At 43.8% G+C, this 25,739-nt stretch overlaps 3 protein-coding genes across 3 annotated transcripts in view; 2 read left to right on the top strand and 1 right to left on the bottom strand.

Annotated features, from left to right (window-relative positions):
• The first annotated feature begins 1,510 nt into the window (after window positions 1-1,510).
• LOC110674177 (zinc finger protein OZF) lies at window positions 1,511-3,860 on the top strand. The gene has a single exon (XM_021838133.1). It carries the CDS (start codon window positions 2,391-2,393, stop codon window positions 3,612-3,614), a length of 1,224 nt encoding a protein of 407 aa, XP_021693825.1. The 5' UTR covers window positions 1,511-2,390; the 3' UTR covers window positions 3,615-3,860.
• On the top strand, window positions 3,570-4,372 carry LOC5577651. The gene has a single exon (XM_021838134.1). It carries the CDS (start codon window positions 3,712-3,714, stop codon window positions 4,327-4,329), a length of 618 nt encoding a protein of 205 aa, XP_021693826.1. The 5' UTR covers window positions 3,570-3,711; the 3' UTR covers window positions 4,330-4,372.
• Window positions 4,373-4,589: 217 nt separating this feature from the next.
• Window positions 4,590-25,739, bottom strand: part of LOC5577652 (protein artichoke) — a 95,988-nt gene continuing 74,838 nt past the window's right edge. Inside the window, exons 3-5 of the mRNA XM_001656600.2 lie at window positions 8,802-8,946; window positions 8,646-8,738; window positions 4,590-8,580 (exon numbers count right to left, since the gene is read on the bottom strand). Of these exons, the coding sequence (XP_001656650.2) occupies window positions 4,846-8,580; window positions 8,646-8,738; window positions 8,802-8,946 (3,973 nt within the window). The 3' untranslated portion in view covers window positions 4,590-4,845. The remainder of the gene's footprint in view (window positions 8,581-8,645; window positions 8,739-8,801; window positions 8,947-25,739) is intronic.

Genomic DNA, 25,739 nt, shown 5'->3' with positions numbered 1-25,739 from the left:
AACCGAGGTACGATTTTCACAAGATCCAGCCAATTTGTTTGCTTCGCGGATGATATGGATATTGTCGGCAGAACATTTGGAACGGTGGCAGACCTGTACACCCGCCTGAAACGTGAAGCGACAAAAGTCGGCCTGGTGGTGAATGCGTCAAAAACAAAGTACATGCTGATAGGCGGAACCGAGCGCGACAGAGCCCGCCTGGGAAGCATTGTTACGATAGACGGGGATACTTTTGAGGTGGTTGATGAGTTCGTCTACCTCGGATCCTTGTTAACGGCTGATAACAACGTTAGTCGTGAAATACGGAGACGCATCATCAGTGGAAGTCGCGCCTACTATGGGCTCCAGAAGAAGCTGCGGTCGAGAAAGATTCACCCTCGCACCAAATGTACCATGTACAAAACGCTTATAAGACCGGTGGTCCTCTATGGACATGAAGCATGGACCATGCTGGAAGAGGACCTGCAAGCACTTGGAGTGTTCGCACGAAGGGTGCTTAGGACGATCTTTGGCGGAGTACAGGAAAACGGTGTGTGGCGGCGGAGAATGAACCACGAGCTCGCTAGGCTCTACGGCGAACCCAGTATTCAGAAGGTTGCGAAAGCCGGAAGGGTGCGATGGGCAGGGCATGTTGCAAGATTACCGGACAACAATCCTGCAAAGATGGTGTTCGCGTCGAATCCGGTTGGCACAAGAAGGCGAGGAGCACAGCGAGCGAGGTGGCTTGATCAGGTGCAACAAGATCTGGAGAACGTGGGCCAAAATCGAAGTTGGAGAGACACAGCCATTGACCGAGTAAATTGGCGTAACATCGTTAACGAGGTTTTATCAAATTAATTGATGTAACACCAACTAAATAAATAATAACGAAGCTCAAGCGGTAAACGCTATTCAACATGACCATGCTGAGGGTCGTAGGTTCGAATCCCGCTAATCGAGGGACTGTTCGTAAAGGAAATTTTCTCGATTCCCAGGACATAGAGTATCTTCGTACCTGCCACACGATATACACATGCAAAAATGGTCAATCGGCAAAGAAAGCTCTCAGTTAATAACTGTGGAAGTGCTCATAAGAACACTAATCTGAGAAGCAGGCTTTGTCCCAGTTGGGACGTAACGCCAGAAAGAAGACGAAGCTTGTATTCGAGTGGCTGAAGATGACAAGATTATGAAGAGACTGAAACAAGTAGATGTGAGATACCATTTTGTAAGGGACGAAATCCAAAAGGGAGTGTTTCGTTTAGTGTACGGACAATCAAATTGCTGATATGATGACTAAAGGGCTGGGCAGACTTCAGTTTCTTAAGCTACGTGAATTGCTCGGGCTCTCAGCTTGACGGGGGGTGTTAGAGTGCAATCGTTTACCCTCACAAATACCCCTTGATCAACACTACCAACAACAGAGATAAACCATAAACTGTATCCGCAAAGAGGCGACCCTGCTGTAAAACGTCGGAAGGTTGCTTTCAATAAATTCATGCTAAAGTGCGTTTTCTACAAACAAGTGATTCATTTTTCTCTCTCAGAGTCTTTCGGTCGTCGAGTTTTTAGTCGGTCTGCGCGTTCGCTTTTACTGACTGCAAAGCTTTCGAAGGTAAAATGTGTTGCGTAATTGCAAATCTTTTTAAAAAGAAATTTTCAGCCGATCTGTGGGTTATTTATAAATGTGAATCACCCCATTTTTCCTATTCTACATTAAACACTCAGAGTTCTTCATAAACAATTCGTTTTTGAAGCGATCATACATTTTTGGGTAACTATACCTTGGTGTACGATAAAGGGAAAAAACGGTGGAGATTGTGCAGGCATGTGAAGACTTGAGAAAAGCTGAAAATGTTCAAAGGTGATTTGATATCAAATTCTACCATGTCGATATGTTTTTGCATGAATCCCAAGTGTATACAATAAAATTTGTAGATATAAAAATCTTATGAGAAAACATTTTCTTATTTTCATTAGAAAAATCTTATTATTAAATTGCATGTAAACCTATGTAAGCTTACAATCAATGCCATCTTCATGTGCGAGTTAGAATCACAGTCGGCATACGCTACACTAGAAAGCACCAATACTTACATAGCTTGCTTTACAAGAATTTCTTTGTTCTTATTAGACTCGGAGCATAAGCTTTATGAATGAATAAAAAGGTGAGCGATAACATTATGAACGATACTCAGAGAATATTCCAATATTTTCCGTTGTCATTGATAAACCCCCTGATTGTCAAAATGTATTTTTGTTTTGTCGGTAAATTATAGTGCTAAGTAATTTTCATTGTTTTGATTTGTGGCTCAATCGGCATAGAAATATACATTATAAAATGCAGTAATCGGAATTAGTTTGCGATTCGAGTGGTAATCAACTGTGCTCAACCGTACACAATCGACCGGATGACCTCGTCACCGCCGAAAGAATGCACCATCTGTCGCAAGCCCCTGAAGAGCCGCTCCAGTCGGCACTACCACGAGCACTGCCAGAACCCGGAGCTAAAACCGTTCAAGTGTGACCACTGCGATCGCACCTTCAGTACCAAAGCGCACAAGACATTCCACGAAGAGACCCACTCGAACCGACGGCTACAGTGCACCCAATGCGACAAGACCTACCAACACCAACGCGATCTTGATCTTCATAATCGTGAGCACAGGGCACCGAAGTCGCTGCAAGCCAAGTGCAACAGGTGCGCGGAACAATTTGAATCGCAGCAGGCCCTCGCACAGCACAAGCGAACGCAGCATGCCTCGACGAAGCGATTCAAATGTGATCAATGCGATATGACCTTCGGCCTCAAAGGCAACCTCACCAAGCATGCCAAGATTATACACTCGAAAGAGAAGCTGTTCAAATGCGACCAATGCGGAAAGGCGTTCTATCGCAATAATGCCCTGAAGTTCCACATGCTCAACCATCGATCAAGGGACTTTCAGTGCAAAACGTGCCAAAAGGAGTTTGTAGACGCGCGAAATCTGGAACGGCATCTGAAAACGCATGCTACTGATAAGGAGTTCAGATGCGACATTTGTGGAATATCTAGCTCTCGAAAGGACAATATCCTAAGGCATGCCAAGAGTTTCCATCCAGAGTGCGATGTAAGCAAGGTTGTACTGAAAAGTGAAATCACGGATCAGTTGGATGCAATCAAGAAAGATGCAAAGCAAAGCAATAAATCGACACCAATAAAGACTGACGCCGCACCTCCGGCGGAACCACCAATCTCCAATCGAATCAGCGTAATCAAGGTCGTGGGCAAACCGAAACCTCTACATAGACCTGAACCGACCGAATCGGTCCCAGCTGATGGTCCTCCCAAGACTGAAATTCAACCCAAACCACCGGCACCGAAAATGAATCCCTTAGAAATCTATCGCAAAATCCTGAAGCCAAGTAACGATGACGACGACAACCAGGAAGAGGGCAATCGCGTCGACAACAATAAACTACCCTCTTCGAATGCGCAGGTGAAAACAACAAACAGCTCGTCGACGCAGGCGTCAGCGGACAATACATCCATCGCCAACAGTGGCGGTAGTAATAATTCTTCTATAAATAATTTCACTGAAGTTCATTGGCGAAAGCGCACCTCGCAGATCTACGCTACCAATTCGAATCGGTGAGAGCGTGCGCGCGCGTGTCCATCCGCGTGAAAATTTCTGCCAGACGGCTGCAGCTAGCTTTGGGGTGTTCACCACTTATCTTCCCTTCATCGGCATAATGGAAAACGTTGGACGGGGCGAGCAAGTAGAGCATGAAATTAGCGAGTGCATCGCCGCAGGGGATTGGAAGAAAGTGATCGACCTAGGACAGGCGTTGCCGTTCAACCAACGGGTGAAATACCTATGGCTGTGGCCACTGCAGAAGGATCTCGAAAGGATACGGGAAAGCTTGGTGCGGTTCGGTATAACGGAAGTGCTGAGCATAGGATGCGGGACGGGCCTGCTGGAGTGGTTGATCACTGCTTCGACCGGAATCGTGGTAGCAGGCGTTGAAAAGGACGAACAGTGGTGGCGATCCAAGTATGCTACCAGAACGTACATCCCCATGCTATTTGCTGAAGCGATGACGAACGTAGACAACGAATGTCAAGGTCAGCAAACGGGGCAGGCGATGATGTTTTGTTATTTCAATCATGGCGCAGCCTTTCGAGAGTATGTGAAAAATTTCAGCGGTCACTATGTGATAATCGCTGGGCCGATGGAGGGAAGAGGTGTTCATACGGATCCACTGCCGTTCGGAGCTAAGTTCCCGGCCGATCAGGAGTGGACAGTCGTGCACAGTATTCCGGTGGGAAGTGAAAACCTCAATCAATTTGTGATTTATCAAAGACGGTGAAATAAAGATTCAATGTTGTTTTCCTAGAGGGCACATTTATTCACTGGTTTTTGTTTCATTTACGAACGAAAAAGGTTGCATATAGAAACAATGTGTTTTAGTGTGAGACACTGTTTCAGTCCGCACTCGCTGCAGCACCACACAAAAACATCAGTTGGGATCTGAGTTCATCTCATACGGAGCTATTTAACAACAGTTACCCTCTGCCCAATCCCGACGAAGACTGTTCCGTCGAGGCAGACGGGTTAGTGGAGGTTCTCGACTTAGTGTAATCATAGATTTGAGCATTTTCGTTTTTTTTTTGTTCTAAGTAATGACTTCCTGTCACACTCCTAATATCCTGCAGGTCGGAAGATTTCCTATAGACAGAGTGACAAGAGATTGGCAGTTTCTTCTTGTTCTACGATTAGGGTTTAAAAATACAGAACATTGTACTTAGCAGTTATAAATAAATTAAGGGCTAAAAGAAAAATCTCAAAAATGAGGAATTGGGGGATTTCTGGAGTGGAACGGAGACTATCGATAGGCTTTGTCGTCCTGATAGGCCATGTACGGATTCTGGGCTGAGTGTACCGAGTGCATCGACGCTGCAGAGAGTTGCGAAGGTGGTGGCATCATGTGTTGGTTTTGGTATTGGTAGGGAATTCGTCCGATTGTCGAATAATTGGGTCGAGGCTGAGCGTCCGGCGATGAGCTTTGCTTGTAAGGTAACGTTGCATAGTTCTGTCCGTATGGAGCAACCATCGGATAGATTGGAGTTCCTTTGCCGCTCTTGTAGTTCACTTGCATGCCGTTGGGGTGCATTGTAGACATTCCTATCGGAGGACCCCGATAGGTATCGTTGTTCATCCGTACTCTACAGATACAAATAATTACAACCAGCAAGAAGATGAACGCGATCACTCCACCCACGATTCCAATAATTAGCATATCGTCGTTGGTGATCGGCATCTGCTTCATCGGGGGCATCTTCGTCTTGGCCTTGGTCTTGGCCGTCGGTGCAACACTCCAAATGATGTCCTGTTCTGTCGTGGGAGTCACTTTGGTAATGACCTGGGTAAATCCAGACGTGTAATTAGTAAACGTGATCGTAGATGTTCTGGTTGTTGTCGTGGTCGTCGTAGGTTTCTTCTGATCGCACACCAACTCATTATCTCCAACTTCAATCAACAATCGCCCTTGAACCCCTTCAGGTGAAGCGCACTTCACCCCCATGATCTTGGCAGCCATTATCCATCGTCTGAAGGCTCGAGCTTGGCAGTCGCACCGTACTGGATTGGCGTCCAAGCCGGTGATGGTCAAACTATTCTTGCGGTCATCCATAGAACTCAGGAAAGGCTGATTCAACGTCGTGATCTTCGATCCGGAGATATCCAAATCAATGTGCGAAGATCGTGGTAGTGGGAACAACAGAGCTGGCGGCAACGTAGTAACTGAGGTATTCTTCAAACTCACACTCAAATATTTGTTCCTCAGCCCTGCGAAGCTTCCGGAAGACAAGCTCTGTAGCATCCTTCCGTACAGACCCAAACAGTGCAACTTGGGGTGGTCGATAACTTGAAGCTGATCCGATTCCAGAACCGAGTCCTTCACTTCGATGTCGATTGCGGCAAGTGACGGCAACTCTTGAAGGATTCCTTGAACATCTATGTATCCCAGTTTCGCAAAATTGAAGGCCTCTAACACCGACAGGCTATTCAACGGCTTGAAGGCATTCTTTTCCAGTCGAGTAATCTCTCCAAGATCGCGGATCTTCAATACTTTAAGCGCCTCAAGAGAATCGAACGCGTGGGCCATGATCATCTTGATTGGGTTCTTCGATAGATCCAAATAGCTCAACAAACCCAGCTTGGGCCAGACTTGCTTCATTGCATCGATGTTTTCCAAGCTGTTCGACGAAAGGTCCAACACTTCCAGCAAGGTGGTCTTCTCAAACACCCGATCTCCCACAGCGCTAATGTTATTCATGGACAAATTCAAAAACTGCAAATACGGAGTCTCCAAGATTGGCAACCGCTCGATTCCCGTTCCAGCCAAGTTAATCTTCCTCGCGGTTTTCGGCTGTTCTAGCAGCATTTTGATTGCCTGTTCGGACAATGGATTGAACGAAAAGTCGATGTTCTTGATGTTCACCATCACCATGTAAGTGTTAGTCGACGGAATATCCTTCAACTGGTTGTTACTCATATCCAACGTGTATATACTATCATACTGATCTTTTAGCGCATTGAACGGAATCGACTTGAAGGAATTGTTCCTCAAAATCAAATGTTCCACCTTCTGAATGCGACTCTTGTCAAACAAGCTCTCCGGAAGCTCATGCAGCGGATTGTCGCTCATATCCAATCGTTCCAAGCGCGTCAAACCTTCGAAGATCCGTTCAGTCAACCGATCGAGCCTGTTTTGGCTCAAATCGATGATCTGCAGTTGGGTCGAGTTGTGGAATGCCATATCGTTGACCAACTCGATCTGATTGTTTGCAAAGTATAGCTCCCTCAGGTTGATATACCGAGCAAAGTCCAGTTGGTCGATCGTTATCAGCTGATTTCCGCTGAGATCGATCACCTCCAAGAACTCCAGCGTGTTAGTCAACTCGGGAGCAAATCGCTGGATGTTGTTCTTGGCGAGGATTATCTTTCGCAACCGTGGATGAATGCGGAAGGTGCTCGAAGCAAAAGCCGTGATTTCGTTTTCCGAAAGATCAAGTGTCTCCATAGCCGTTTCGCTGTTGAAGATGTCGGCCTTGAATTCCTTCAGGCTGTTTCCACGCAGGTTCAACGTCCTCAGATTGACCGTATTGATGAACGATCGGGGCTTGATCGCCGTGATTTCGTTGTGCGACAGGTCAACGTTGAACAAACTGTTCAGCGCCATGAAGGTGTTTTCGTCCACGGACTTCAAGTGGTTGTGACTCAGGAGCACGATCCTCAATTCGGTGTTGTTGTGGAACAGGTCCGACTGAACCCCTTTCAGACCGCAGTTGCTCATGTCAATCACCTGAAGTTTGTTCAACGGGTAGATCATGGTGCGAGTGATTTGCGTGACGTGCTCGTTGCCGCTCATGTTCAGATATAGGAGATTGCTCAGTCCGTGGAAAGCGTCAACCGCCAGATCATCGATGCTGTTGGAGCTGATATCCAGACGGCGTAGTTTAGGCAGTACAATTTTCCGGAAGGTTGAGATTTTGTTGTACGACATTTTGATCTCCATCAGAGTGTTGTCCAATCCAGCGAAGGTATCTTCGTTGATCACTCCCAGGCTGTTTCCAGAAATATCCAGGTAGATCAGCTTCCGGAACGATGTGAAGCTATTAGCGGGAAGCTCACGAATGACGTTCCGTGAAAGTGAAAGATACCGGATGTTCTCCGGTTGGATTGATTTCAAGATACTCGACGAAAGTGCTGCCACTCGGTTGAAGTCCAAATAGAGGTTGGACAATCGAGGAAGTCTACCCAAGGCGCTTCCTGGGATTAGCAAGATATTATTGTCCCGCAAGATCAGCGTCTGGAGGTTATCCAAGCCTTCGAAAGCGTCGTCTTCGATTGTTCGCAGTGAGTTGAGGCTGAGATCCAAATATTTCAGTAATGTTTGTTCCCGGAATGTCCCCGGTAAAACCGATGCAATCACGTTGCGACTAATGTCCAAAATTTGAAGGTTCTTCAACTGCTGCAAATGTTTCGATTCCAGCTTGTCGATGTTGTTCAGTGAAAGATTCAACACCTTGAGTGATTCGATGGAGCTCAGAGCAGCCGTTGGGAATTCGCCGATCAAGTTATCCGAGAGATCAAGCTTTTGGATCGAGTCGGCTCCCATGAAGGCTCGTTCATCCACTACGCTGATCAAATTCCCGGCGAGCAGCAGCTCCTTCATAGTCGGCAAGCTCGAAAACGCATTCGATTTCAGCGTATGAATCCGGTTGTAACGCAAATCTATCCGTTCCAGTTTGTTCGAGAACTCGAACGACTCGGCCGAAACGTTTTCGATCAGATTGTTCCGAAGGGAGATCAACCGCAGCGCGGGTAGATCCTTGAAGGATGTGGCCGGCACATCGGACAGCTTGTTGCCGTCCAGTTGAATGTCCTGCAACTTGCGGCAGCCTACGAAGATTCCCTCGTCCAAGGCCATCAGCTGGTTATGGGACAGGTCCAGAAGCTTGAGGTTCTTCAGCGTTTGCAGTTCGGTCGTAGAGAAGATCGGGTTCAGGTTGTCTCCGAGCAGGTTGTTGGCCAAACGCAATTCGGTTATGTGTTCCTGTGTGGGGGAAGAGAGGTCATTAAGGGTTTAGAAGGAATGATTATTTGTTTGATCATGCTTACCCCAACACCGGAGAAAGCCTTATCCGGCAGTGATCGGACTGCATTGTTCGAAAAGTCTAGTCGTCTAATGGCAGCATTCAGCATCGAGAGGTCCTGTCAATAGATGAAGAGTTGTCAGTGTTTCCATATGACGGAATAACAATGAGACTGAATTACCGGAATAGCGGAGAGTCCACTGCTTTTGTGTGAGAGTGAAATGACCGGCAGGCCGGCCGGGAAGCCGCCCGTTAGTGCAGTTCGTTCGCAGTCCACGGCGATGAATCCATACTGGCTATTGTTACCCACTGCTTCGATGTTGCATCTAGAAACGTGCAGCGAACGACGAAAAAGCATGGCGGAAAAAGAGAAAATTGAACCCAATTAGACTAGATCATTCAATGGATGGTTGGATGGATAGATGGATGGATGATGATGGTTATGATTTGCAAACGCCAACGACCAGCAATTGAATTATTCGTCAGAAAGCATCGAAAACTGTGCTGAGTTTTCGAGTGATCAGTCGTTCCAATGTGGGGAAATTATGAGATTGTGATCGGGTCATTGATCGAGCTTGCTGAATCCGCCGAATAATTACAGAGCATAATTTGGCGGTGAATTGCGATAATGGAAGCGGGCAGCAAGACTTGCCCGTGTAGAGTTTACCAGAGCAGTAGGCAACAGTGTCATCATTGCGATGAAGATCAAGATCTTGAGATCTGAATTCAGCAGTTAGATTACATAAATCATCAAATCTCATCGAAACGCAGGGTAAACTTCAACAAAAACCGAGCAATTAACCTTCATCCAATCATAACCAATCGCCGAAAAAGGCGACCTTCGATCGGACTAGCGAATGATCGATCAAATGCTTACCACCGAATTCACGCTTGTTTTACGGCTCCAGAAGCGTAGTCGGACCTTTTTACACCCAAGACCACCGGAGGCACCCTTGAATTTCAACGATTTTGAACGCGCGTAGTAGATTCAACGCGTTCAGCTTCCGATACGATTAGACACACGAAGCCTTGCAGCGATTAGCGTTGACAATCGGCGTTTGTACCGTGAAACCCTTTTCGCCGAAGAAAAGATATGCCTTCGGACCAAAAGTGGCAATCAAATCAACACTTTAATTGGACAGGTAATAAACAAAGGTAGGTAAGTGAGTAATCGAATGGAAATCGAGGGTTTCCTGTCTCATCGGATGCACGAGGTGGTCAGCATTGGGGATCGCTGATTTCACTCGATTTCAGGTTGAAGGAGAAATTCCTTGCGCATGGCATTGCAAACAATCAATTACGGAGGGGTATGGCTGTTTTTGGTCAGCAAAATTTATTCGCAAGTGGGTCATAGGTAAGTTGTATCATCATGCTCGTAGGAAGAGGGAAGGCTAATGAGTACATGTAAGGCTTTTTTGATGGACAATTACAGCAGTTGATATATGCCATATAGCTTTTAAAATTCTCTAAATACTAAATACTATAAATATTAGTACAGTACCTATGTAATTTGATGAAAAATCATCGAGTTGGTCTAAATATCGCATTAAAAAGAATATTGTACGAATTTTCATAGAGAAATCGAGTTGGAAGATATTGAGCAAAGTAGAGCTTAATTCCTATAAGGACTGAGTTTGCCGTAGAGTTGTACGAACTAGTGATTCATTCTTCGCCGCCACACACCATTCTCCTGCATTGCGCCAAATATCACCCTTAGCTCCCAGCGTACGAAATCACAACAACTGGTGGTCCACAGCATAGCCTACGTTTTTATAAGCGTTCTGCATTTGGTACATTTGGTGCTTAAATTTTAGTAAAATCTGTGCGAGTATTTTTTTATCGCAACTTCCTCTGCGGCCAATTAGTGAGCTAACGCATAGCTAAAATGCGTAGTTGGCGCGTTTCTAGAATAGGGGCTAGTGCATCTTAATCAAAATTTATAGTAATAACTTTGAGAGAAAAAACACCTCAATCATTCATCTGAAAAGAGTTTTGCAATTTAAAGAACTGGAAACCGTAAATATTCATTTCAATTTGAAAAACTTTCGCAACTTAACCTCACTTTTGATTGCACATAGTAGGCTCAACTTCCACAAACAATAGAGCATGCTGAAGTACTACAATAATTTGAACCAACAAGGCCTTACTTGTTTATTAACGTCATTAATCGATAGCCGGTTTCTGCATTAACCTACTGCTACTTTACTTAAATATTCGGATTACGAAAACGAAACTCATGCTTAATCAAACTTCAACACTTTATTTGTGCCAACAGTGACTGAGCTGTTGCACCGACCCATACAACCTAATTCAATAGATTTCCCAATTCATTAAATACGAACCCAACTTCCCAATCTTAATTTATTTAAATTAGGGATGTTCAACTTAAATTACAACATGTATGGGCTCTGCATTGATATCAGTCTTACTCTTTCACTCCTTCATAAAATTAGTGAACAACAAAGCCAGTAAACGTCAGAACCAAAGACGAAATGAAGACCTCCATGTCCCTTCTTCTTCTTCTTCTTCTTCTTTCTGGCGTTACGTCCTACTGGGACAGATCCTGCTTCTCAGCTTAGAGATGGTACACAAATTATGTCACGCTAAATTTCAACTTTTTCGAACCCCCCCCCCCACTCTTTGTCACACTTTTTGTATGAGCCCTCCAAAAATTTTGTAAGGCTTGTCACGCTTGGCTTGACCACCTCCTCCCCCCCCTCACTATATTCCAGCAGTCATTAAGGGGGGCTCCATCAAACCATCCTCATCCAGTCATGCGGCCTCGGAATGCTGCGCGTATGTAGTGACGATATCTGTGGGCACTTTAGGCCATACAGAAGCGGCCATCGGTATCGATTATTATTGATCACCAGATAGTGATCAACAAAAAAGCGGCAATCAACGCGGGCCCGGGCATGTTCAAAGCCGCGATGCAATGCTGCATAGATCAAGGAATCTTCCCGGATGTATGGAAGCTAATTGGTGTTACTACCAAAGGCTAGGAAACCACCATGTTACCCATCGACGTATAGAACTATCTGTCTATTAGATACGACGGGCAAGTTATTGGAGAGGTTGATCCTCAACAGGCCAGTTCCGTATACGGAAGTTGTGGACGGCCTGTCCAACACCCAGCTTATGTTCAGGAAACGCAAATCTACTCTGGACGCCATCCAGTCTGTTGTTCAGACAGCTGAGGTGACAATCGAGCATAAAAGGAGCGGCATCCGTTACTATTTTGGGCTGCAAAACGGTGAGTCGACAACTAGGAAGGAGCGTTCAACACAGCTCTGGTCCTCACAAGTTCCTACCTCACGCTTCCACGGGTCAAACGATGACAAAGACCACCAGCTAAGGATTGCGTACTTAGCTGGTAGTGCAACCTGGGCACTGATGTCCTTCTGACATCAGCTAGATTGAGGAGGTACGTCTCGAGCGTCTGTTCACCAGGAGGTGCGGCTCAAACAGCGTCTGTTCTGGTATCCAGCGGCTGAGTAAGAAATGCTGAATCGCGCACAGCTAAATCCAAGGTGGTAGCCCCATCAGCGCGATCGTCCTACACAGTTCGAACGAAACGTGTAAATTTCTGAGACATATAATGCACATAATTGGAGCGTGGAATATCATGGATATTTACATGATATGTCATGTAAACTTCAATTATATATCATGTAATCCAACAGGATCCTGAGTGATTACATGACATATAACACATTTTTACATGATATCAGACTTAAATTTACATGAATTCTTGTTTACATGGCATAAATGAAGTTTACATGACGTGTAATCTTCATTATTTTTTACTGTGTAGTGTTAGTTGGGGCGTTAAACAGAGCTGGCACGATGGCGCTCCGGCGAGACAGGAGTGTTGGCGTAGGCCCAATAAGCCACCCGTAAAAAAAAACCTTATTGCGAATAACATAGGAGATAATACGACCCGGAACAATCGGCAAAGACCCACGCGACGAAATAAGGATTACGATTGGAAACTTGGAACATGGAACTGCAAGTCACTTGGTTTCGCAGGTTGCGACAGGATAATCTATGTCGAACTACATCCCCGTAAGTTCGATATCGTAGCGCTGCAGGAACTTTGTTGGACTGAACAGAAGGTGTGGAAAAGCGGGCATCGAGCGGCTACCTTCTACCAAAGCTGTGGCACCACAAATGAGCTAGGAACTGGCTTCATAGTGTTGAGCAAGATGCGACAACGCGTTATCGGGTGGCAGCCGATCAACGCAAGGATGTGTAAGATGAGGATAAAAGGCCGTTTCTTCAACTACAGCATCATCAACGTACACTGCCCACACGAAGGGAGACCCGACGACGAGAAGGAAACGTTTTACGCGCAGCTGGAGCAGATTTATGACGGATGCTCTCCTCGTGACGTGAAACTCGTTGTTGGCGACATGAACGCACAGGTAGGACGAGAGGAGATGTACAGACCGGTGATTGGGCGGAACAGTCTGCATGCCGTATCTAACGACAACGGCCAACGATGCGTCAACTTTGCAGCCTCTCGTGGTATGGTAGTCCGAAGCACCTTCTTCCCCCGCAAAGATATCCATAAGACCACCTGGAGATCACCCGATAACCTAACCGAGAACCAAATCGACCACGTTCTAATCGACGGAAAATTCTTCTCTGACATTACCAATGTTCGCACATACCGCAGTGCGAATATAGATTCGGATCACTATCTAGTTGCTGTATGTATGCGCTCAAAACTTTCGATGGTGAACAACTCGCGTCGAAGCCAAACGCCGTGGCTTAACATCGAGCGGCTACGGGACTCAGAAGTAGCCCAAGAATACGCGCAGCAGTTGGAAGTGGCCCTACCAACGGAAGAGCAGCTTGGCGCCGCCACTCTTGAAGATGGCTGGAGGCACATAAGATCGGCCATAGGTAGCACCGCAACAGCAGCACTAGGTCAAGCGGCCCCGAATCAGAGAAACGACTGGTACGACGGCGAATGCGAGCAGTTGAGGAATGAGAAGAATGCAGCATGGGCGAGAATACTGCAACACCGCACGAGAGCGAACGAGGCACGGTATAAACAGGCGCGAAACAGACAAAACTCGATCTTCCGAAGAAAAAAAGCGCCATCTAGAAGAACGAGATTGCGAAGCGATGGAAGAGCTGTTCCGCGCTAAAGACACACGGAAGTTCTACGAGAAGCTTAACCGTTCGCGCAAAGGCTTTGTGCCACAAGCCGACATGTGCAGAGACTGTGACGGAAATCTTCTCACGATCGAACGTGAGGTGGTTGAAAGGTGGCGGCAGCACTACAACGAGCACCTTAATGGTGATGTGGCCAGTAGCGGAGGTGGCACGGAAATAACTTTGGGAGCACGCGCGGACGACGAAAGACTTCCGCCTCCAGATCTCCAAGAGGTAGAAACGGAGATTGGACGGTTGAAAAACAACAAAGCCGCTGGAGTGGACCAACTTCCAAGCGAGTTGCTAAAATACGGTGGTGATGCACTGGCAAGAGCGCTGCACTGGGTTATTTCCAAGATTTGGGAGGAGGAAGTATTGCCGGAGGAGTGGATGGAAGGTGTCGTGTGTCTCATCTACAAAAAGGGCGACAAGTTGGATTGCACCAATTATCGTGCGATCACAATTTTGAGCGCCGCCTACAAGGTCCTCTCCAGAATTCTATGCCGCCGTCTATCACCAATTGCTAGAGAATTCGTTGGACAATATCAGGCAGGATTTATAGGCGAACGAGCAACAACGGACCAGATATTCGCCATCCGCCAGGTGTTGCAGAAATGCCGCGAATACAATGTACCCACACATCATTTATTCATCGATTTTAAATCGGCCTATGATACAATCGATCGAGAACAGCTATGGCAGATTATGCACGAATACGGTTTCCCGTACAAACTGATAAGATTGATCAAGGCGACGATGGAGCGAGTGATGTGCGTACTCCGAGTATCAGGGACACTCTTGAGTCCCTTCGAATCTAGCAGAGGGTTACGGCAAGGTGATGGCCTTTCGTGTTTACTGTTCAACATTGCTTTAGAGGGTGTGATAAGAAGAGCGGGGATAGACACGAGTGGCACGATTTTCAGAAAGTCCGTTCAGTTACTTGGTTTCGCCGACGATATTGATATTGTTGCACGCAACTTTGAGACGATGGCGGACACGTACATCCGACTAAGGGCTGAAGCTAGGTGAATCGGACTGAACATCAATGTGTCAAAGACGAAGTACATGATAGTGAGGGGCTCAAGAGAAGACACGGCACGCCCCCCACCCCGAGTTCATATTGACGGTGATGAAATCGAGGTTGTCGAAGATTTCGTGTACTTGGGCTCACTGGTGACCGCCGACAACGACACCAGCAGAGAAATTCAGAGACGCATCGTTGCTGGAAATCGTGCCTACTTTGGACTCCGCAGAACGCTCCGATCGAGCAAAGTTCGCCATCGAACGAAGTTGACCATCTACAAGACGCTGATTAGACCGGTACTCCTCTATGGGCACGAAACATGGACCCTACGTGCAGAGGATCAACGCGCCCTTGGTGTTTTCGAACGGAAGGTGTTGCGGACCATCTACGGCGGAGTGCAGATGGAAGACGGAACGTGGAGAAGGCGGATGAACCATGAATTGCACCAGCTGCTGGGAGAACCAACCATTGCCCACCTCGCAAAAATTGGGAGGCTGCGGTGGGCCGGGCATGTCACCAGAATGTCGGATACCAACCCGGTGCAAATGGTTCTCGAAAACAATCCGACCGGCACAAGACGACGTGGTGCGCAGCGAGCAAGATGGGTCGATCAAGTTGAGGACGATCTGCGGACCCTTCGCAGAATGCGTGGCTGGCGACGGGCAGCCATGGACCGAGTCGAATGGAGGCGTCTCCTACGTACAGCAGAGGCCACCCAGGCCTTAGCCTGACTGGTAAGGTAAGTATCCGTTACTATGCGGTTGTCACTCTGGATGTGAAGATACCGTTCAACAGCGCAAGCTGAGAAGCGATATCCCACGAATTTTACCGCCTCAAGGTACCGGTGCAGTGGTGTAAGCTTCTAGAAAGCTATTTTGACGGTAGGATTCTACTGTATGACACAGATGAGGGGCAGAAAAGCGTTCGAGTTACCGCGAGAGTACCTCAAGGTTCAATCCTGGGCCCAATGTTATGGAATGCGATGTACGACGACGTACTGAGGCTGACCCTTCCAACGGGTGTTAAGTTTGTTAGCTCCGCCGATGATATCACCCTAGTGGTCTATGGCGAATCGATGGAGGAAGTAGTGTTGACAGCAGCGCACTCTATTTCCATAGTTGAGATGGATGAAGTGTAGAAAACTAGGACTGGCTCGTCACAAGACTGAGATGGTGGTGGTCAACAACCGCGTAACGTCAGCAACGCGCGCCTTTATTGGTAGGTAATTGCACTATAGATCCACTGATGCCTTAGGCATCTTAGGGTAATGATCGATGACAAGCTCAGCTTTGCTATCCACGTTGAATATGCCTGTAAAAGGGCATCTACGGCTGTAGCAGCTCTTTCGAGGATGATGTCTAACATCTCTGCTGTAATTGTCAGCAAATGCAAGCTCCTGGCAAGCGTGGCGCTATCCATACTAAGGTATGGAGGACCAATCTGGGCAAAAGCGCTTAGAACGAGCAGAAACATAAAGCGGTTGGAAAGCACGTATGCGATCATGTGGTTAAGAGTAACAAGCGCATGCCGAACGGTTTGCTTCGACCAAAGGATTATCAGAAGAGTTTGCAACGCGTGTAAAGTGACATCTCTTAGAGGTTGACAGCAGGAATGGTATTACTCTATTAAAGGTAGATTGAACCATCGGTTGATACTAAATGTGTCAGACTGGTATAAAATGATCCATAAGGAAGAGTTTCTGTCACGACATAGTTGCTATATGCAGCACCAGCTCAGGTTTGTCCACGCAGAATCTTCGACGTGTCCCAATTGTGCTAGTTTGGAAGAGAAAATTCCCACACATAGGTTATGTGATATGATCATTCATCGTACATTCATTTTTAATCCAAATGAGTTTCTGATTAGAAGTAGGGACTCTAAGACCTGTCCAAGTATCTAATAAACGGTGTAGATCAGAATCGATTGTTTAACCACCCAACAGCTTAAATTTTATGAAATAACAGAGCAACGGTCAAGGTACACCAGTTGCCAATAATATTTAGTGATTTAAACAAAATAAAAGTTAACCAACATCTTGCAAAGTGTTCACCTTCTGACAAGCACTCACCCTGACCAGACCACACGACTCCTCCCTGATCGATTGGCAGTCAGCACTTTTTTGACAGTCACCCTCGATTATCACATTCCTTATGATGGCTTTTGATCCATCCTTTGCAACACCTACTACCGAAACAGTTGGTGATGGTTAGTGAAATAAAAAACCGGTGACGATCACTTTAACGCTTGGATGGTTGGGTTGGATCATAATTTTGTGTTTGCCTCAAGAAAGCCCTTGCCGCGCCAATCTAGGGGCCCAAGCCAAGCAAGCCACATTCCTTAAGTTTATTTTTTGCTCGATTGAAGCCTCTGTGGACATACCAACCTGGCTCGCATAGAGAGTTAACCACTTGGCCCGAGGTGATGCAACTATAGCGTCGTCGTGTGCTGTGGCGGCACATGAAGTAAACTAACTTCACTCGATTCTAATGATTATTTTCACGCTGCGAACTGAAAGCGACAGTTGCGTTGATTGCGGTCCACCAGACCAATCTGATCGCCGAGTCTGGCTTGTTGCGCAACTCGGTGCGCAAAGGGTCTGAAAGGTTCATGAAAATTTTTGGCGTGCTAGACACGCGTTAGACAAACATGCCCGGGGACGCGTCACGGCTATCATATTAATTGCTCCATACTCGAACCCAGGGACTGCGGCGGTTGATTGGATGGGTCATATGTTCGTCTCCCGCTGGACGTTCAGCAATTCAACCAGCTGTAACCGAAGCACTATGGGTCGGGAATCAAAATTTTGCGACAATAATTTAAAAAAAAACTGTTTTATGCAAAATAAATTATATATATATGAATTCCTCATTATTGTTGTCTCTAATGCTACAACTAGCTAATTCTAAATTTTGATTATTTAGTTGAGTATACCAAAATATTAGCATTAACTAACTCTATAACATATTCAAAGCTCATAAACGTGTGATTTAAAACAAAAAGGTTGTAGAATGCTTTCCAAACTAGGTATCTCAACCTAAAACAAACGTGTTTTATGAACTTTGGATTGGATTTTTGTCGCGAAATTTGGATTCCTGGCTCACAGTGGCAAAGGCTACGACGACATATGGGTGAAGAGTCGAACCATTTGGATGGTTGGACATGTCATTAGCTCGATAGCGATGTGGTCAATCGCTCATTAAGTTGTTTTACACATGGAATGCCTCGTGCATACATAATCGTATGTCAACAGAGATGGCACAGTCACAATAGACCTCCCGACTCATGTCATGATCAGCGACTGGGACAAAACACCATTATTACTCAATTGTGGGAGAATGGGGGTCGTCTTCGCATGGGATCCAAAGAAGGTCTTCATGAAAGCACATACAGTGTGACCTAGTTGGAAGATTGCATGTTTTTTTGGTAATTGTTCGATGATGAGTGCTGACCCCAGAGGGGTAACGTGTGGGTCTTAATCATGATTAACCAAATCAAAATGTACACTTTGATTGCTATCGTACCTACTTTATGCTAATGAAGAAAAGGCTCACATATGGGAATGTGAGCATTGAAAACTGAGGCCTTTTTTAGCTCTATAGCAAGCATGCTTGCAAAACCTTGATGTAGACGACTGGGTTTCATTAGACGATCTTTTCTGGTGGATGCTCGACTTCTTCGAGAATATTCTTGAGCTAATGACAAGATATTCGAAAACACAAATTCAACTGGGGGCTGAAAATGAGTCCAAATGAAAGCAGCGATTGACTACAAACATGCCTTCCATAACCTTTATCGTGCTTCCAGAATTTTATAGGATGGCCACTCGGCTAGTCGACTACAAAAATTGAAACGGTCAATTCACAGAATTTTCTATCACGATGCTCCAACGAATACATTTAGCTGATTCTTTGGTCTATCACCTTCTCTGTGATAAGATTTTCAAGAATTAACCAATAATTTTGTTAAAATTGTTATTTATGGAAATTCATTTCGTTCAATTCGTTCTAAATTCCGCTCATTTCGAGTTGCCGAACAACAAATTAATCCGTAGTACATATGGGAAGACTGCCAAAAAATACGAGATTGCTGAGAATAGTCACACTGACATGAGAATTTTTAAACATTACAATAACGTTTCCAAAAAGATTTTATCAATTCTGTCGGTGTGAATCGATATATTATGATTGAGTACCTCACAAATGTAAACAGACAAACGAGAAATTTGTTTGCAGATGTGCAAGAATTCATGAAAGAAGCATGTTATTAGCTTAGACTGCCGAGAATACGTAATGTTTCCTATGTAATATTTTTCTTTCTTATTACCTATCGCCACAGTTACGCAGAAAATTTGGAGTTTTTGTTGAAAACAGCAATCAAAACATGTAAATTTGGGTGGTTGAAAGCATCGTTTTTGCTCCACACTGCGTATTTGATTCTAGGTCAGATTCACAAAAAAAAATGAGCTTATCAAAATTAAGAATGCAAAAGCCCCTCGAAGTTTGTATGGAATAACTATAGGAAAACCAAATAATTGATTTAATTGAACATGGTTTTCTACCATATGTCCACAACAGTTAGAATTGTGAGTATACATTAATCAGCTTGTTGTAGCTCGCACATATTGGACGCTTCCGTAAAAAATGTATCTTTATTAGAAATCTTTCGGCCTAAGACAGGTTTGTCTTTGCGTAATTAGTTATTGTCTTATAATCAAACGAGAAATCCTCAATTGATTTAAAAAACGTGCAAAACTTCTGCCACTTGCGCTGAAGAAAGCATTCTGGGATTTACCAGAAACTTATCCTGGGCTTGCACTAAATACTTATCTGAGATCGCCATTTTTGTTGTGAGGTTCTAAAAACGTTTCTTTTTTTGGCGCTTTTATTATTGTTCAAAGAATACTAAAAATTCATCTACGCCTAATGTTGGTCCCAAAATATCAAGACAATTTTGCTCACCATAAATTCCTTCAAGTATTGCTGGATTTCTTGAGAAATCATTCGTCAAGATATTCCTTCAGAAATTTTAAGATAATTTGAGAGTCATGTCACTTCTTTTTTTACCATTGATTACCTACTAGCAAAATGCTGGTTATTACATACATATACTTTTCATTTGGATTGAATGGATAAATAAAGCGAAATTTGTAAAAAACGGCTTTTCGAAAAGAATCATATTTACGACTTCCAATTCTTGAAAAAAAAAACGCATTATCCCATTATCAAACCAATTTAGTAACATCTATTAACATTTATCGGAATGTAAAAAAACAGAAAAGTAGACTTCATTTCTGTTCGGAAGTCTGCCACAGATTCTAAGTGAAATTTCCCCAAAAACTCTTTATTTTATGTTGAAACTTCTAAACAATTTACCTAGCTTAGCTTATCTTAAACTGACTACACATATCAATGGTTGCTATTCCGTGATTGACCGAGGTCAGTGAAGATACACAAAAAATCAACTAGAAGCTCCGCTAGGATTGACCATAATCTCTTTCAGTGTGCATAATTCAGTGCCTCTATTCATACAGGGTTAATAACGGTGCCGGCCACGTCCTCGTAGTCAGGTGGGATTGGGGAAAAGAATGTAAGTGTGTAACCTTTGCTATTAGGAGACCGTGTTTGCCTCTGCATCTCCACAAAGGTCACTGGGAGGGATGTTTGTTAATGGGAAGGATCGTTGGGTCACAGGAATCACTTTGATAAGGGATTAGACGATGATATACAATTTTTTTTATGAGATATAAACAAGTTGACCATATTCCAATGATATGAAAAGAAATAAAAACTCGACTGGCTTGACCATCACTGAACACGCTCATGCCGGCACTTACAGTGGCGAACCATTCAAAGTTTTGTTTTCATTACAAAGAAATCATTGTTTAAGGTGAAGATGAATCGAAGCCAAACTACAAATTTTTAAGAGCACGGATCTGGGGAACCAAACATCCGTTTAAGCTGAAAACTTAATCGATTGGTCACTAGCTAGTGGTGAACAATCGATTAGGTTTTCAGCTCAAACAGACGATTGGTTCTCCAGATCCGTGCTCTTGAAAATTTGAACTATGGCTTCGATTCACTTCTTCTTCTTCTTTCTGGCATTACGTCCCCACTGGGACAGAGCCTGCTTCTCAGCTTAGTGTTCTTATGAGCACTTCCACAGTTATTAACTGAGAGCTCACTATGCCAATGACCATTTTTGCATGCGTATATCGTGTGGCAGGTACGATGATACTCTATGCCCTGGGAAGTCGAGAAAATTTCCAACCCGAAAAGATCCTCGACCGGTGGGATTCGAACCCACGACCCTCAGCTTGGTCTTGCTGAATAGCTGCGCGTTTACCGCTACGGCTATCTGGGCCGATTCACCTTCACCTTAATTTACAAGAAATTAATTATGAAAGAATAAAAAAAATCTGTAAATAATTTATGAATACATAGTTTATGCCGACACTCACAGTGACGAACCAGTGAAAAATCTTATTTACGTTCCACCGTTGTAACGATTTATTGTACATACAGGGGATAGGCAAAATGATTGAGATAGGCAAAATTTTGCCCAAATTCAAATGCTTATAACTTTATGAAAAATGGATGAAATTGGATGCATCTGGAAGCAGTCGACGGCAAATTTGGTCCAGTTTTAGGAATTTTCCGGGCCATGCATATTTGCCACTGGACACCGGAGATGTTCCGGATTTTCTGAGGTCATGTCCAAATGTCATTTTTTCTGTCGCTTGTATTTTTGTGCGGTGTAAAGTTAGATAGATGTTTGCAATTTTCCTAGAAACTAGAACTAATAGGAAGTTGAATGCCACTGGACGCATTAAGATTGGTTGGAAATCTTCAGAAATATGACCATTTCCGTAAAACTGGTTCTTGAAAGCATGGTCAGTCATGTTTGTATTTCCAATCATGTTAATATTATACGGAGCTATATCCAAGCGGACACTAACCTTAAAAATGATGATTCCTGCAGCATATTCAGAACCATTAGATGCACAGACTACACTATAGAAGGTTCCAAGTACCCTGGGGGAAGTGGTCAATTAGGAACATATCCGGAACCATATCAATATGGGCATCAAACTTCATGATTTTTAAAGGTTATGCTTTCCGAAGCATTTCCAGCATCACCGGCTGCCATGACCACTTTATAGTAGGTTCCAGGTGCCCCGGGGAATGTGGCCACAGAAGCTTTATCCACAGTTTTGAAATAACAGCATGAAACAAGCTCACCAATTGATTCTTCATGCTCGATTGAGCAGCCACAATCCACTTTCAGCTTTATTTACTGCATACGGACTATCTGAGAAACGCGATTCTTTTTTCGCTTTCGCATTACGTGGACCGAACACGACTGTTCTTGATTCTGTCACTCACCTCACAGCAGTATGCAATGGAATTGAAAGACCACACACAACTAACGCAATTCGTGTTTCGCACTCGTACCATGCGGACCAAACACCACTGGTCTGGATTCAGTCGCTCAACTCACAAGAGCATACAATGGAATCGAAAGACCACACACAACTCTGAAACTTCTAAACAAATTACCTACATCAAAAAGTGATTTGAATAGAAATTTATCACAAAATCCTTCAGCAATTGGTATAGAAATTTCTGAAAATTTATTTTGTCTCTTCCATGGACTTCATCACAATATTGCCAGATAATTTTTGCCTCAAATTCCTACTATTAATCTGTTAAAATTCCACTAAAATTTTTCTAGTGATTTCATGTTAAATTTCTCTACAAACTATTTCAACAAGAAATTCTTGAATTCTGCGATTGTTCAAAGAACCCTCCAGAAATTTTTTCATGCATACTGTAATTTTGGGATTAATTGTTTGTTTTTTGTATGAAATTCTATCGAGATTTCTGGATTTTATGGATGTTTTCAGACATACATCCAATTCATTCCAACATAAATGTATCCTACGTTAAGCTTATTGATTCTACCCTATTACCACAAACCAATTACCCCGAATGTGATTAATCTGAATGTCACTAACACGCCATTAATTCAAAAGCCATGAGCATGAGCATGATTGACCGCCCGCAGTTGCTATTCCGTTATCGCCAAAACAGCTGTACTTACACAGGGAACCAACAGATGCTACTCAGGATCAGTAGCATCTTCAATGTGTAAGTACCGGTGCTCTCATTCTTATAAAAAACACCAACGGCACCGGCTCACCACAAAAGATCAAATAAATGGTCGCAGTGGTAATATGTCCCCGACACTGGATAAAAAAAACCGGCTGCGTCCGAATGCAGGTCAATTTGGGGATAGGAGGGAAATGTTGACGTGTTCCTTGCTTTATAGAAGCCGAGGAGTCCTCTGCACTTCCACAAGAAAACACTGGGAGTTTGTAAATGGGAAAGTATTCGTTTTGGTAAACGATAAAGATAGAACTTGAAATGAATAGGGGAAGAAAGCCTAATACGCACTGATGGGGTAAAATGGCCCTACTCATTGGATCATTCCTAGAACGTTTCAATTTGTGTAATTTGATAAACGCTATTCAAATATGATTACCCAAGAGTTTCTAGAAATTCTACTACAACCCTGTGACATAATCTCATAGATTTTCCTTTAATTTCCCGATGAAATTAAACAATTATCACTTTTTTGTCTAAGTTGTAAGCTTTTCCGATTAATTTATTAACGAATAAGCGTTTCCATGCCACAGAGCAAACTCATGGGGAAGCATGGTTGCTGACTCTTCGATCTCCATACTAAATGGCATTCTACCCCATCCATTTGATCATTTTGCACCACCCCCATTTTTCAAACAACTTTTCGACACGATTTGAAACCGTAAAAAAAAACTCAATTTGGAAAATGTTTTCATTGTGGTAGCTAGCAAATATTGTAAAGCTACTGTTAAGACTTCGAATGGCCTTCAAATGTGGATCTTACTACAAGAAAACGACACAAATCCTTAAAGTGGCATTTTGGACCATTTACGTATAAGCATATACACGGATGATCGATACCGATAGTGCGGTTACTACGTGAACTGGACACAATTGATCCGGATTCCGTTGCTCGCCCACAAAGGATCATGAACAGATTCAACGGACCAAACACTACTAACGCGCTTTATTTTTCTTCCGCACACTTTGTTTTTTTCTCTATTCCGTCGCCAAAAGCCATGACACCAAATTTAAGTTCCCAGAATGTACCATTACCTTGAATTCGATTTGAGGGTAACAGCATTCGGCATAACGGAATTTTGGGTAATTCTTCATTGTAAGAAATATAATTTGAGGAATTGTGTCCAGTTCGCGTTGTGCGGATGATAAAATAAACGAAGTGTGCGAGTGAAAAAAAAAAACAAATTTCGTCAATAAAGCTTGTTCCGTTGAATGTGCATTGGAAATGCAAAGGACTCATCTTATTTCATAAAGCAAGTAAAACGCCAACATTTCCCTCCCATCACCAAATTGACCTGCATTCGGACGCTGCCATTATTGTTTGTTTGAGCACCAGTACTTAGACATTGAAGATGCTACTAATCCTGAGTAGCAGTTTTTTCTCTGTGTAAGTACAATTGTTTTTGTAATAATGGAGTAGCAACTGAGTGGTCAATCATGCTCATGCTAATGTTCACACTTAAACTATTCTATCGGAGGCTATTTTTCGGTCTTAGCAGTCTTGAATAACGGTAAAAACAAGTATGCCTTTACATCCGACGGTTTTGGTTGTTTTATTCAACCTTTATCAAGAATTTTAAAAAGAAGGAATAATTTCTTATCGGTTTTTAACTCTATCCTACTATTACTTACGAAGACGAGTTTCTCTGTTAAAGAAGGAATGTTCTACAGACGGTCCTCATCTAATGGCGATTCACTGTGGCTAGAAGTGGGAAAGTCACATTCACTTTATATCACCTTTTTTGGGTTTTTCTCCGCTTTTCTCTATATTTTGGGAGTACACTGTTCTGTTGAGCTTTTGTGTATAAGCTTAGTTTGTACTTGAACTTTTATAGTTTTTTGACTGTTTCTTCACCTACGCTTTTAATCGACACTTTCTGAATTATAGTAGTTTATACTGATGTGAATCGTGTTGTATGTGTGTGTAGAGATAATGAAAGGATTGGAAAATTATTAATGATTTTATTAAAATATTTCATGAGTGTATTGATTGAGATTTGCCTGAAAATACTTGAGAGTTTCTTAGAATTTTGATTCATCTTCGTTTTGTTGAAACGAGTTCCATTTCTCGGTTGAGTTTGGATGTGTGAGTCTGAAACATGCAACACATACTTGTGCTTGCTTTACGGTACAGGTAGCATGATTGAGGGTTGCCAAAGATTCAATGCGTGTGAGAAGGAATGAAATAAGATTGAGAGTTGTTGTGCATATATGTGTTCTTGCCTGGACTTGAGGTTGAGGCATTTCTTTCGAAACGAAGCATGTGCAAGGCATTCTGTGAACGATTTTACAGGCGAATGGACGTGCTGTCCTTCGTTTGCGTTTTCGGTTACCACAGTGTGGAGTAGTAGTTATTCAAGACTGCTAAGGCCAGTCGAAAAACTACCATTCCCTTAAACTATTCGTTCATAACAATCGCTAAAGCCAAATACTGTCAAGAAACCGTACCTACGCTTCCATTCTTCCATCATTATAGGCAAATCCAATCGCCTGCGTAATAGTGCAATGTTGACAAAATTTTCTTTGTTTGCTGTGAGACCTGTCACAACATTACTTTTGTTTGCTGTGAGAAAGTAAACATAAACAGATGTGCGGACGAACATACACTTCTTTGTTGGACTTACGTTGTGTGGTGGATGCACCCCCTGTTTACGCCTATGTGCGGCATGAAGGAGGTCGTGGAATCGAACGATGAGTGTTATGCTTTGTAAGCATAAACATCCAGCGTTCGAGAACGATAACCTACCGTAATGCACACGCAGCGAAATGG

The sequence above is a fragment of the Aedes aegypti genome, chromosome 1 (genome assembly GCF_002204515.2).
Source record: "Aedes aegypti strain LVP_AGWG chromosome 1, AaegL5.0 Primary Assembly, whole genome shotgun sequence".
NCBI lineage: Eukaryota > Metazoa > Arthropoda > Insecta > Diptera > Culicidae > Aedes > Aedes aegypti.
The sequence above is the reverse complement of the archived record's forward strand: the minus strand, read 5'-3'. Positions and strand labels throughout refer to the sequence as shown.